The sequence below is a fragment of the Mus caroli genome, chromosome X (genome assembly GCF_900094665.2).
Source record: "Mus caroli chromosome X, CAROLI_EIJ_v1.1, whole genome shotgun sequence".
Lineage (NCBI taxonomy): Eukaryota > Metazoa > Chordata > Mammalia > Rodentia > Muridae > Mus > Mus caroli.
This window is the reverse complement of record NC_034589.1, coordinates 100927900-100942567: the sequence shown is the minus strand read 5'-3', so window position 1 is coordinate 100942567 and position 14668 is coordinate 100927900. Positions and strand designations below refer to the sequence as shown.

At 36.3% G+C, this 14668-nt stretch overlaps 1 protein-coding gene across 1 annotated transcript; it reads right to left on the bottom strand.

The window, feature by feature from the left end:
- Window positions 1-239: 239 nt before the first annotated feature.
- Lpar4 (lysophosphatidic acid receptor 4) lies at window positions 240-12153 on the bottom strand. Its single transcript, XM_021153850.1, has 3 exons — window positions 11785-12153; window positions 8562-8663; window positions 240-2553 (listed from the first exon to the last, which is right to left on the bottom strand). Exon 3 carries the CDS (start codon window positions 2467-2469, stop codon window positions 1357-1359), a length of 1113 nt encoding a protein of 370 aa, XP_021009509.1. The 5' UTR covers window positions 2470-2553; window positions 8562-8663; window positions 11785-12153; the 3' UTR covers window positions 240-1356.
- Window positions 12154-14668: the final 2515 nt, after the last annotated feature.

The window sequence follows — 14668 nt, the reverse complement described above, 5'->3', positions numbered from 1 at the left end:
GAGTTTTATAAATTATGTATTTTTCTATAATTCAATCCTGTCCAGACACAATTTTATCAGATTTCTAATAGAATTATGCTAAAATGCTTATTAAAATGGCATAGTATTTTTAATTTTATAGAACTTTAAAAATAATAAAACAAAAAAGCATGTGTTAGGAACTATTTTTTTTTCTTATTTGTTTTTTTCTTTTCTTTTCTAGTTTTGTGGGGTATTTTTGTTAATTTTTCTTTTCTTTCTTTTTTTTTTTTATGTACACATCTTTTTCAATATGCTCCCGACCTGAGCACAAATTCAGCAGCGCCTTGGCTACAATGTGCTCCAAAATGTACAGAAGAGAGTATGGATTTCAAAGTTACAGCTATCTAACTACCACCTTAAAAACTACTAATATAAGCTCTAAGATATCTTGCTGCTACTATTCTATTCACTTACTTTTTCAATTTACTCCTGACCTGGGCACAAATACTGTAGCTCTCTGGCTGTAATGTGTCCCCAACATTTAACATGAAGAATAAATATTTTCTACAAGCCAATCCCCACCCCCATCAAGGATAAATGAAAATCTTAAGAAATAATATAGTGTTGCTTAAAGTTTTTTTTTAATTGACATTGTTAATTTTATGAGTTTTCCATTTTATACCTGCCAGGCACATAAGTAGCACCTTTCAGGATTAACAATTTCATATGAAAATTCTAGAAATATTTTAAAAAGAAAGTTTTAAAAGCTGACACTAATTGTGGTTATTATAAATGNGTAAATGTTGTCTAAATTCCAAATTTCCCACCCATATTCATTCAAACACTTCATTTAGGTTTTTAAAATCTAGGTAAAATTTGCCAATCCTTTAAAATTCAACACATTTCTCTTTCTCAGCATGTCTTATTAAGATTAGGTAAAAATAGTTCTTTTTTTTTTTTAAATAAATTCAATGATAATTCAAAAAAGGAAAAAATACTAGCATATATCAGTAGTAACACAGATATTTTTAAATAATCCCTGAATTTGTTCTATATTTATAGGCCCAACCCAATTACCAAAATTACTGGAATGCCTTTTTTTAAGTTTTAAAATAACCCTCACGTCACTAAAAATCAAGACCACTGGTCATTTAGGTAATGAAAAGTCAACTGAACAGAAGAAGCTGTTCTGTTTTGGTTGTGTAATTAGACTTGACCTATAATTACTGAACAAAACAGAATATGTACAATAGTGTTCAAACAAATGTATCTGACTGCATTTGGTACATTAATCTATTCTCAGTATCATTAGCTTCAATTTGTTTCTCTTATTTATAGCATAGGAAAAAAATCATAAGAGACACTGTAGCTGAACCTGAAAGACAATTCTGGTACCTAGAAGGTGGATTCCAGCATTAATTCACCACCATTATTTGTTGTTTGATCACTAACTTCCTCTTGGATAGCTGGAAGGGAAGGTTTGGGGGTCAGAGGTGTCTCAGTCTTAAACAGTGACTCCATCCTTATATGTGTATTGATATAAAAGGACTTCTGAAAGGATTCAAGAGTGAAGTAATAGATAAAAGGATCAAAGCAACAATTCAGAGTTGCAAGGCACAAGGTAATTGGGTACATGATCTTTGCAAACCTTTCCAATAAGCAATTAGTAATGGCTTGGGAGCGTACCAAGGCATATAAAAAGAGAACAGAGTTGTATGGTACAAAGCATACCACAAACACTGCCATATGCACTGTGATCATCTTCAACACTTTTTTCTTATTGGTCCCAATCTGAGACAATGTTGCTGGCTTGCGGAGGGTTCTAAGCACCACAGAAGAACAAGAAACATTCAATATCAGAGGAATGATGAATCCAACAACTTCAATGAATATAGTGATCTTGGACAGGTATGTCTTCCAGACACGTTTGGAGAAGCCTTCAAAGCAAGTGGTGGTCGCATTGTTGACATTAGTGGTGGAGAACAAAGAAGCTGAAATACCACCACTGAGGACTAGGATCCAGACTCCAGCGCACACAATGGCGGAATTCCTCCTGGTCCTGATGGTACGAGATCGGAAGGGATAGACAATGGCTAGGAAACGATCNACACTGATGCAGGTGAGGAAGAGCATGCTCCCGTAGATGTTGGTGAGGAACGCAGTCCCTGAGATCTTACAGAGGGTGTCACCAAAAGGCCAGTGGCGATTAAAGTTGTAAAATATTTTGAAAGGTAGGGTACAAACAAAAAGCAAATCAGAGAGGGCCAGGTTGGTGATGAAAATAGCGGTCTCACTTCTCATTTTCATGCGGAAGCAGAAGACAAACAGGGAGGCACTGTTGGTTATTAGACCCAAGATGAATACAACACTATAGACAGCACCATTCAAATTATACTTGAAGGAATCATCAACAATGCAAGTATTATTGGCAGTTGCATTTCCCAACCTGGGTCTGAGACTTGAATTTAAATCTTGGAATTGGAAGTCAATAAATCTTCTGTCACCCATGGATTTTTTTTTTTCCCAGAGAGCCTGCTAGGTGCAGGGGTTCACCACTCTTGAGACTGAGGACCAGTAGAGAATGCTTTCTTCCTATAGGAAACAAGATAGAATGAGTCACCAAATCTGCTTTCCTTCTAAGATTTCTATGGAATAAAATATATTCTCACCCAGGCAAGAAAATATATGTGTTCTATTTGACTTGAGAAGTACTGTTTGATCACATACCACATCTAAATGGCACAACAAAGAGTATATTGTGGATATGGCAGAGATCACACAATACAATAAATATATCATTAGAGTAAACATGGATAAATTATATATTCCTCAAAGTACACTTACTAGCTAAGATGCTGCTAATGTGGAATTTGCAGATCCATTTTCATCTTCGAAAATACATTGGAATTGGAAGATGATTTGAATGATACATTCATTTAAACCCAGAAATTACATCTTTGATTCCTAAACCATAACATTTTTCAAGTTACCCAATTTGTATTGTTTGTTCTCCAATATTACTAAAGTACCTTGCCCAATTATTGACTCCTTTGTATAAGACAGCAGGTAGGTCTCTAGTGCATGCTCTAAACAGTTATCAATAAACTATTAAAGCAATTTATTGGTTCACCTTTTAATTCTAAAACAGAAGCTCAGAAGACAAGATCCCTTAGTTAATTAAATCTGACAGCTAAGATTTTTTACTCTTCTACCTTACCACAAAATCGACTCCATTGTTTTTGCTTGTTTGCTTTATTTTGTTCTGTTTTTTAAGAGAGAAAGAATATGAATTTGGATAGTTAGGGGTTGGGAACTGGGGAGGAATTGGGAGAGGAAAAAGAATATAATCAAAATACACTATATGAAAAATATTTCAAGATTAAAAATAAATAAGTTCCTTCACCATGTTATGTCACTTGGCCATTCTGAGGAAGACATTAAAATATCAAACTCATTTCCTTCCAGCACTACATGATTCTCTTTCCAGCTACACCCTAAGCCTGGCATGGATATATACCTCACTTCTTTTCCCATCAGCCACACCCATGCCTTCATCTACTAAAATAGACCTACTCAATATCGACTTTTCTCATCAAACACAAACACAACTGACAACAGAGTGTAGTTGATTGTGCCTATAACCCCAAACACTTGGAAAGGTCTAAACAGTGAAATTCATGTATGTTTGAGGCCATCCTGAGCTACAGAGTGAGTTCTAGGTCAGCTTAGACTACATATTCAATCCCTGTCTCTACATAAAAAAAAAAAAATCCAAATGAGATGTGAAAATTAAGGATCTGAACAGCCTCTTCATTCTTTGTACAAAATCTGATCTGGCCATTTAGATGCTTTCTTTCCAACAGTTTTATATATAGTAGCCATTAACTCAGTTGTCTGTTTAAATATTTAGGTCAACAACATTTGAAAATACATGTAGAAATCTTACCAACTTTCTCCTGGATTAATAGCTACTATTGGCTAGTCTGTCTTTCGAATGTGTCAAATAATACACTGTGGATAAGTAACTGTTGAATGATTCTTTTGAGTAGGAATATGAAATGAAAGTGGCCTTTGTTCCCTGACATACCCAGTAATGGGTTTTCACATGATTATGCTGTAAAATACAAATAACTGTTTTCTGAAGTGATTCTTTTTTCACTTTTCCCTTCAAGACACCAAGGAAACAAGTCAACAAACACCTGTATGTATTCTGGAAAGGAGTAGAATAGAAATCCACTAGAAATACAGAGGACTAAAGTCACCTCTCTGAGTGCCCGACTTGAGAAAAACATACTTAGCTTGAGTCATTCATTGAAGTACCCAGAGGGAGGGATAACTTCCATAACATGGGGAAAAGCAATAGTGTTATCACTGTACTAGTGTTCCAGTTACAATTAAAACTTGCCATACCGAACTGTCCTTCCATAAGTCTTCATGGAGTCACCAAAAATCATGTTCCTTCTTGGCCATTTCATCATATAGACCTAGTTCAACTTTTCCCCAAAGCAACCCTGATATGCAAAAAGCAAAGTAATAATACAGACCAAGTAAAGTCTAACAGGGGTGCTCCAGATAAGGAATACATTAAAAAAGAGGCAGGGAAGTCAGAAAAAATGAAAAAGAATGTGCCAGAGAAAGAGAAACAGAAGTATGGAGTGAAATAGGGGAAGAGAAGGTCAGGAAAACTGAACCTTTTTGAGGCATCTATTTTGTATTAAGAATCTTAGGAGGAGTTCCTCTAATCTCATCCTCACTACTTTATTTTATCCCTTCCATTTTTCCAGACAGTGGGATGGTTTTCAAGTGCTGTATTTAAAACACTGAAGCCAATCAGCTGAAAGAACCTCAAAGCAGGAAGAACCTCAGAAATCTCAGCCCATAGTGCTCATAGCTACAGACACAGTTTTTGTTGTTTCTGATTTAATGTATATCCATGTTCACCAATGCAGTGGTAGGAAAAACATGCAAATGCCACACTTCTCAATCTCTTCAGTCATTTCATTTACTATTTTGACATTGTTATTATCTAGTAGTCCAGAAGACTCATTTACACTGAAAATACTATTTACATTTTAAAAATCCATTGCTGGAAGAAATCAAGAAAACAGTGAAAGAGAATAATTTCCCATTAACCTAGTGATATACTTTTAAGAATGTATGAGACTTTAAAACTCAACATTAAAACCAGACTTTATTCATAATCTCTTGCATCTACTTTATACAATAAGTACTGCTAGCAACTTTATTTTACTTAGCAAAGAATTTCATATTAGAAGGCTTCTCACCTTTTCCCAGAGCCCCCTCCAGCCTTACCCCCTGGTTATATCTATGCCAAGAATGCCACAAGCTCCCTGGCTATATTTTATTTTGTACTTTATTTTGTACTAAATTAGTATTCTGAATCACTGAGTTTTGTATCCTATTTCTACAATCAGTTTTTTTCAGAAATAACAATCATTTCATTTTATTTCTTAATTCACATTGTTCAAAATTTTAATATCACAATAACTGCATTATGTTTGTGTAGTACAATGTGATTTATAAATGAATCAATACATATTTATATTAATGTAATATAAGGTGATTAAATCAAGTTGATTGATACACTCATCACCATACTTCAGTTTTATAGCCCCCAGAACATACCCACTATACCCACAGCAGGCAGTCTGTAAATGCATGACACTTCTACTCTATTGCTTTGGGTAATCAAAACCTGTGGGATAGAGAGGACCACAGACAAGAAAGCAGTACAGTCTCACTCCTAAAGAGAGGGCATGGGAAAAATGCCACTATGGCCCTATTCATAGCTCTCCCTTGCTTGAACACACACCACCTTTGCTGTCTAGCAGGGAGGGTGTGGTGTCGGGTCTTAACACAGCACTGGAAGCAGAAAGATCTATTTCTGACTCAGACACAGTTCACTCTGTAACTTGGCTATACTGTTTTCCCTTTCCTGTATAAACATTACCACTGAGCCTCACAGTGGTAATGCTAGGAAGATTCAACAGGGCTATGAGAAGTTTGATGAGCTTGCCAGTTCTAGCCTTACCACAAAAGAACATTATAGAAGTCCATTCCTTTCATCCATGACTAGAAATTTCTGTCTTTCTTGGTATCTTTAATTTTGTATTAGAAATGTATCCTTCCATCAATTCCTTGTACAGCAAAAAAGTTTCTTCTTGGGTTTGAAACCTTAACTATACTATTTATTCATAAGAGAGCAATCCTGGAAGGGGCCCCCATTGAACAACCTACAATAACTGCAGGTTTTTAAAATAAGAATTGTATTTGCCTCTTGAGCTAACTCTAAAGAATAAAAAATACTCAAGAAACAGGGCCTGTTTTCTTTTTTCCTAAATGTCTAATATACTGTCCACTAAATGTATAGGTCAATACTTGAGTGTTCAAAGAGACAAGGAAAAATAGCCTATATAGTTAATTGTATTTTCTTCTATGAGCATAAGACTACTGTCTTGTAAAGATGTTTATAACCAATTATTCCAACATAATGGACTAAATGAGGGATCGATATTAGATAGACATATTTTGATTCATCAAAATGGTCAAAAGGCAGGTCACCTGGAGGTTGGTCAAGAAGAGGTTCAAAGGGGCAACAAAATGACTTAGCAGAAAAAGGCACCTACCACCAAATTTGACCATCTGAGTTCAATCCCTGGGGCCCCATATGGTGAAAGGAAGGAAAGAGCTAACAGCATTTAGATATGTGCATGTGTGAGCAAACACACACATGTACACACATGCAAATGTTCTCTCTCTCTCTCTCTCTCTCTCTCTCACACACACACACACACACACACACATACATGCATGCACATACAAGCAGAGAGCAAGAGACACATAGGTAGAGACAAAGAAGGAGAGTAAAGTGTAAAAAAAAAACAAGAAATCTGAGAGTAAAGGTCAATATGAAGAAATAGAAGAGAGAATAATGTGGAGGTGAATGTGATCAAAGTGTTATACATATCCATGAAAATGTCATGAAGAAATTCATCATTTTGTGCAATTGATAGACAATAATATTTTATACAATAAGAAATCTGACCATTATTTTTTAACTCTGACTTCCAGAGCCCATTCAGATAATTCATAATAATGTCCATATTTTTCTCATGCCTAACAATAATGGCGGATACCATGTTTGGACCACTAGACAAAGAAAAGACACTTTTTGGCCTTATAAGGATTTTTAAGTACATAGATTATTTCATAACCTACTAAAATTTCATAAGTTCTGTTGAAAACAAAATTATAAATTCTGGCATAAATCCAATACCCTAGAAAGCTTTGACTTACTTTATTCCTAGCCAAACACAGTCCAGAGTCCAGGGAAAAAAGCCCCAAAGGCAGAGTACACTCAAATTGTCTTGCTTTGCTCCATTTTTAATGAAGTTAGATCAAGTCAGAGTGCTTGTGATCCCTAAAGCATTTGCTTTTTCTGCTTTGGGCAAAGTTTATGAAAGCTAATACAAAGTAAACTGAAGCCTAATGTGCCCTTGACTATAGCCCTGTTGTAGTGAATCAAATCTAAAAATACACAAATATCATAAAAATAGAATTGAAGACCATTCTGGTGGAGCAATAGGAACTAGATCCAGACTTCTGTTCCACAAATTCCTGAAGGCAACAGTGTAGGCAAGTCACCTGCAGCATAGGTCACCTGCATCCAAATGATGTTCCTATGCACTAGCTAATGTTGATCCGTATCAGTCATGTTTTGATACAATTAGAATTTCTTTTAAAGTAGCTTATTATATAGAACCTGATTTTCACTGAGATAATTAAGGGTATTCTGTCCCCATGGCCAATGAATCTGAAAACATCAAGAAAGGGCAGAAGCTCTAATGTGATCAGAATGCACCTTCAGTGACTAAATTCATCATCTTTTTATTTTTTACCAAAAGAACTAGTGTTTCCTACTAACCCTTCACCTGATGGCACAGGCCAAGCCTTAGGGAGTATTGTGGTCTAATGTTCAGTATGATGTGACTAAAGATTGCATCAGAGCTACTGAAGCAGAATTTTCCCTAGTACCTAGTTATAGAGTAAGAAAGCTGCAGAGGAATTGCACAATCTAATATGATGAAATTGTCTAGAGTTTTAAGTCTCAATATCTCATCTTAATAGAAGCCCTAGATATTTAAAGAACAATATTGGGTATTCTGGAAAGATCTTATTTCCAAATTCTGCAAGACTTATAATGCCAACAGAACTCAGATTTATCCCTGTATACAAACACACAAAGTATAAATCAGTATGAACACAAATTCATTTGCTATGCTAGGATACTAATACTGATCATGAGAATGAAAGCATGCCTCACATCTATCTATCTTCTATCTGTCTGTCATCTATCTATCTTCTATCTCTTAATGACAAAGAAGGATTAAGTTAAAGAATGTTGAAGAACATTCATCTTCAACAAAATTGCCTGGGTCATAAAATAACCATAACACCTCTACTTCCTCTATTTAATCTGGAACTTTGAATCACATGATCTGTAATGATATAAAAGCAGTAGTTTAAAAAAAAGGAAGAATAAAATGAAAACAAGGTGAAGTCTGAGCAATGGTACTCACATTAGTTAGTTCAAACCAAACTCTGGCACCAGATTTATCTGAGACTTGGATAATCAATGAATTTTCTGGAGGCAGACGATCAGAGTGTTCCTCAATTGAGTGCTGCGGAATAAAATATCACAATACTGTTCCATAAAGAAAACTTCTCAATAAACTGTATGCCAAGATCATAATATAGATGAAATAATTACATAATATAAACCAAAGTGTGTAAGAGCCAACTTATTTCCAGATGATATTAAATATATTTGACTTTGTAATAATACAATTGAAGATAGCAATTAGACTCCAAATCTACCAGTGCTGTACACATACCATATTAATAGTATTGACTGAAGCCTAAAATCTGTATGAGTAACAAAATCACTTAAAGATAACTAGTGAGAAGAGGCTTATATACTCTCATTTCCATGCATTGAAAACTGATAAATGAACAAAGATTTCTTTGATGGCCTAAAGTTATATTGGTATGTTTTGTTGTTGTTGTCTTTTTCCTTTTCCTTTCTTGTCCTCTGGTAACAACTGTTATGATTGGACAAAAGGAAAAAGGAAGGAAGCCTGGGACAACAGGTGAGGACTCCATTGCCTTGTTCCTATCCTGAAACCCCATTAAATTTCTTTCCTTCCAGAACTGTGTGAGAAAGGCTTTCACTACTAGATATTTGTATATCTACTGAGACTCACATGTCTTCATAAAGATGCTTAAACATAACTAACATAGCATTTATGTACATTAAAAATCATTAACTCTGCACAGCATTCTCATATAAAACAAGTTAGACATGGTGCTAGGATTCATACAAGGGGCACCTACATTTGGATCCTTCTTATTGTAGTACTTGTAACCCATAATTATCTGCTAATACAGACTAATACCATTCTTACAGTCCACCCTTTTCTGAACAAAAGTTAGCCTACAATAAAAGCAGGGTGATAAATGGACCAACAACCCTCTTGAAATAATATTTCTTCACATTAAAAAAAACAAAATAAACAAATAAAACAGACAACTTTAAGTCACAGAGATCAACTTATTACTAAAAAGAATTGATTTCCATTGTCTTCCAGACAGGAATATTCCTGAAATTAAATCAATATTGTACTGGTTTGCATTAAAAGAAGACAGGGATTATTAGCATTTCTTTCTTTCATGTTTTTTTTTTCTTGATGTAGACTATACATAAGAGTCTCTTTTTTGGAATACAAGAAAATTAGAAAGTTAAATAACCAAGGTTTGCATAATTAAGATTGATTTAGTATCCTCATCACAAGTAAACTGTGGGACAGTTAGCAAAAGTTATTTTCAAGGCCTCAGTTTCTCTTCACTTTCCATATTGGGCCCTGACTGAAAAAAAGCCTTCAACTGGGGCCACAGTAGTGTCTTCACAGGCTGTTCCTGTCTGTCAGTTATTTTCACCTGCTTCTGCTTGTCATGACAAAAAATAAAATAATTAATTAAAAAATAAAAAAGACCAAAAGCCTGGAGTAAGAGTCATTAAATTTTATTAGACCCAATGCAACAATTTAAGTTAATATGAATGTCAGAAATAAATAGTATTAATTACTGCCCAAAGCTTAAATTTATAGAGCAAGGTGACATTTACATCCTAAATTCCTACATTCCTCATGCCCTCATCTTCCCTGTCCTCTGTATTGCCTATTCAATATCAACTTTAATTGTGGAGGTCTCAGCTCTTTAGTCCCCCCTACCTGAATACCTTGCCCTTAAAGTGTGGGGTCAACAGCCTACCCCAGAATAGAACTCTGCACAATAAAGACTATTTATGCACTGTTCTTATCAGTTGTTTATCCCCAAAAAGCTGAAAATGGATTCTCAGAGCTGAGTGGCCTTTTATGAAGTTCCCAATTTTTAGTACCAATATTGACAATTATAAGGGTTTTTTTTTCTTCCCACTCCAGAGGGCCAAGAACAGATTGTATATGTTGACAGACAGAGAATAAAAGGCAGTGACCAAATCACAGCAAGAGCAACAAACCTCAGGGCATTTTCTCCCACAAAGGGAATTGAATAGATTAAACTTTGTCTAAGCCTGGCTAGAGTGGTGCTATAAGGCATCTTCCCAGTCCTCCCTTTAACTTAGAGAATACACATTCTGAAAGGCTGCCCTGATTGTTCCAAAAGGGCTTTCATTCACATCTCTGATTGGCAGTCAGGAGGTGCTTTAGAATGTAGGAGCCATGAGGTTTATCAGCTGAGCTCATCCTTTGCAAGAATGCAACTTCTCATTTGCAACAAGGCAAAAGGATTTATAATCTATTTTTGTTGGGGCAAGCTGTTGTGAGTTTGCTCTGAAAAAATAAACATGTGAAAAAGCCACTGGATAACTTTGATTGTAAGTTACTATTGAAGCTTTTATGTTACTCAAGGAAAAGAAAGATGCATTATTTGGTAAAGCAGCAAAGTGAATAACATTATCAAGCTTTTTGACATACTCAATTTTTTTCAATTTCTCTGGTCTCCCCCCCCCACACACAAAAAAATCATGATAAATTACAATGCTGTATTTGCTTCCCAAACAGAAATTACCTAGCATACAATACTAATTAATTCAACAAGTCTTTTTCACTAAAAATATTTAAAATATTCATAATATGCAAGAGAACTTTAGACATGTCACATTGTGTTGCATTTACATGGCAAATAGCAAGTAATTTCACAAATAATAGAAAATTCTATTTATGCTAGAATTCAGTTTTCATTCAAACATGATTCCTCCTTTATGGGCAGTTCATGAATTATTCAATATAGCAAATGTCACATTCTCCATAAATCAATTAAGCATCAAAGGCATGTAGTGTATAGTTTTACTAGAAGAAACCTCATCATAATAAAAGCCAAGTTAGCTCACAATCTTTTGTAAACCAAAGAAATATAATGCTAGCCAAAAGACTTTCTAACTTATTCTACCATGTGATTTTGAATCAGCTCTTTAGGACTGTGTTTACATGAAACAACAGCCTGAAAATCCTGTCTCTCTTCCACTGAAACAGTATTTATTGTCAAAACAATAGAAATTCTTGGGTTTTTTTTTTTTTTTTTTTTTTTTTTTACCATTCAACACGATGATCCTTGTTCAGTACTTCAGAGCTGAAGTCTAACTTCTTTTCCCAAACACTCAAAGCATCAGCGTTTCGATTGAAGTTTCTTACACCATCCCCCACCCCCAAACGCCAAAATCAAATCTTTCTCAAAGAGACTTACCCCAAGAAAGAGTGTGCTAGATGAGAGAATGTGCTCATGCCTGTAGATAGTTAGCTAATAAACTTGTAAACTGGCAACTCGCACTTTGGAAGCGCATATTTTTATCCATAAAAAAAAAAAAAACAAAACAAAACAAAAAACAAAAAAACAGGGAAAGGTTAGCCCAGCCCAAAAAGAGCAGACTCTGGGCTGCCGCAGCTCCTTACTGCAAACCGCTCATTCTGAAAATGTGAGCTTATTTACATTTATCTCTTTCCCTTTGTTAAGGACTAGCCCTCTTTAATGCTGTAGCCCGCATGCCTTTAACAAACAGGACACAAGAAAAGGCCCAAAGTCCTTGCTGGAGCCGAGGGCCGCCAGGGGAACTCTTGGGGGTCTCAATAGGAAATGCTTTTCATTGGATAAGGAGGCATTATTAGGAGCCGTGATCCCGCCCAATCCCCTGTGCTTCATAGTTCCCTTAGTCACCAATCGCTGGACTGAAGAAGTTTTTCCTTAAAGAGCATTGCCCAGGAAAAGCAGTTTCACAGTCAAGAATTAGTGGCTTAAGTGCCACTTGACAATATAAAAAGTGTCTTTCCTGACCAATTAATTCACAGAGAAAGCTTGTCTGCCTGTCTTTGCAGCAGGACCGCTACCCTCTTACAATTCTAATGAGAAGGAGGAGGAGACAAAACTCCAAACTGGGAGGAGCAGCCCTGTTTGCTCCTAAGTTTTTTAAAACAATCACAGAAAATATTAGTAAGAATTAAGGAGAGGGCAGGGGGAAAGGCAAAAGAAACTGGAAATACATGGTTATCACAGTTTGCATAATTGAATTTCTGTCACTCTCCAAAACAAAATTCAATTCAATACCATAGTCACTTACTTAAGCCAGAAAAAAGAAATAAAAAATGCCTTCAGACTGTCCTAGTGAAGTTGCCCAGAGCTATAATACTCGCCTTACATGATCCAGGCAATGCTCAGTAGCAAAAGGAAAGCCATTTCTCTTAAATAACTGCATGGCAGGAAGTGTAATTGCCATGAAATTTTCGGAGGTTTACTAAAAGTAAATAGTTCAGATGCAATTTGTTCATAGAGAGCCGTTACCTTCTACTCTGCCCCACGTTTGCCCTAGACAAGTTCTGAACCTTATAGGTGGACTGGACTGCCTTGGTCAACCACACTGCTTCCCCCTTGGCCTCCAGTTTTCTTTCTTCTCCTCCCTCTCCCTGATCTGAGTTTGTTGTGGAAACTTCTCTTTTGTAACAGCCATTGCTAGCCTTTCCCTACTACCAGAAACTCCTCCCCTTGCCCATCCCTTTCTCCTCTACCTCCACACACTGCCAACACCACCACCAACAGCAACGTCCTGCCCCTTCTTAGGAATGAAACCCCTTGGCAGGGATACGTTGCTTCCCTTTTTCTGGGCAGAACCATGGCCCCCAGGTGAATGGGAGAACCTCCATCTGCTTCATAACTTCAATCTACATAGTTAAGCTACATCCCAAATTAAATGTGTACCATGCTTGTTTATCTTCATGTTCCCTTCAGACCTGTTTTGGAGCTTCCCTTACTAACCATCTGTAACAGGTTATTGTGAAGTTGACACTAGCCTTACTGACTCTGGAAAAAAAAAATCTCTTTTCTACAGCTTCCTCTTCCACATCCCTGTTTTCTGTTACTTCCTGCCTGCCTCAGGTTAGCTTATTTCTATCTCTTGCTGGCACTGACTATATCATCACTCGTTGTCTTCCTTCTCATTTACTCTGGGCCTAGAGCAGCTTGTGATAGGCTAAAAAAAGTTAAAGATGAAATCACTCTCCTGCAGAACTTCATAATCTACTTGAAGGCAGAAAGACATACAGAGTAGTGAGATACCAAAGTGATTTCAAAAACAAAAACTATTCAAGTAGTTACAAGGAGGGTGAGTTCTGCCGTAGTTCAGGGAATGAAAACAAAGTGCCAGAGTGAGTGCCAAAAGTACTTCCCAGATAATGTGAGGTTTGAATAGAGTCTTAGCGTCGCCCAGAGCTTAAGTAACACAAACATGAAAAGGGGCAACTTTCCAGGCTCTTTGTGAGAAATGGTTAAATGGAGAAAATGAGGAGTGACCAGAGATAAGGAGCTTGGTTGTAAAAAGAAAAGAAAGGTAAGGAGAAGAACCTTTCCGGAAACAAGCTTTTGAAGCGCTAGGTGCAATAGTGACGGGCGCCTTTATCTCTAGTAATGCTCACTGTCTCTCAGCAAAACCAGCTCACTACCATTCCTCTCTTGGGATAAATTTTCCTCAGTCTTCCATTTCATCTCTCTCCTTCTCCCTGTGGGGTGTCTGTATCTTTCTGATGTATCTCCCAAATCATTTCTTATATGATATTTAAGGTATCACGTGCCCTCAGAGTATCACTCCTTCTCCGGCTAAACTTTGCTTTCAAAGAATCACTTCTATCTCCTAGAGTCATTTCTGATTTCTCTCACTATGCACATTTCCATCTCTCCTCTCTGACTGGAACACTCTCCTCATCCATAATAGTTCCTTCCCAACTGTAATTCTTACTCTTTCAGATACTTTTCGAGTAACCATGACTTTGTGGAACTCTCCCTTGATCCCTAGTTTAGGTCAAATATTCAATTATATGCATTATAATATTACAGACTTTTTTTCACTGTGTTTATTGCAGACATAACATCAAATGCTTTATGTGACCTATTTGCATGACAGTTTGACTATTGCTAATCTCTCCCCACCTAAACTCCGAAATTCCTTATTTGCTTATTTGCAGATTATCATTCATAGAAGTCCCTCTTCCTGATCCTTTCTCTTGACCAACAGAAGCAACTGTTTTGTTGTTATTGCTACTGCTGCTGCTCGATTTTCCTGCTGAAAACCATGTTATTTCATTTA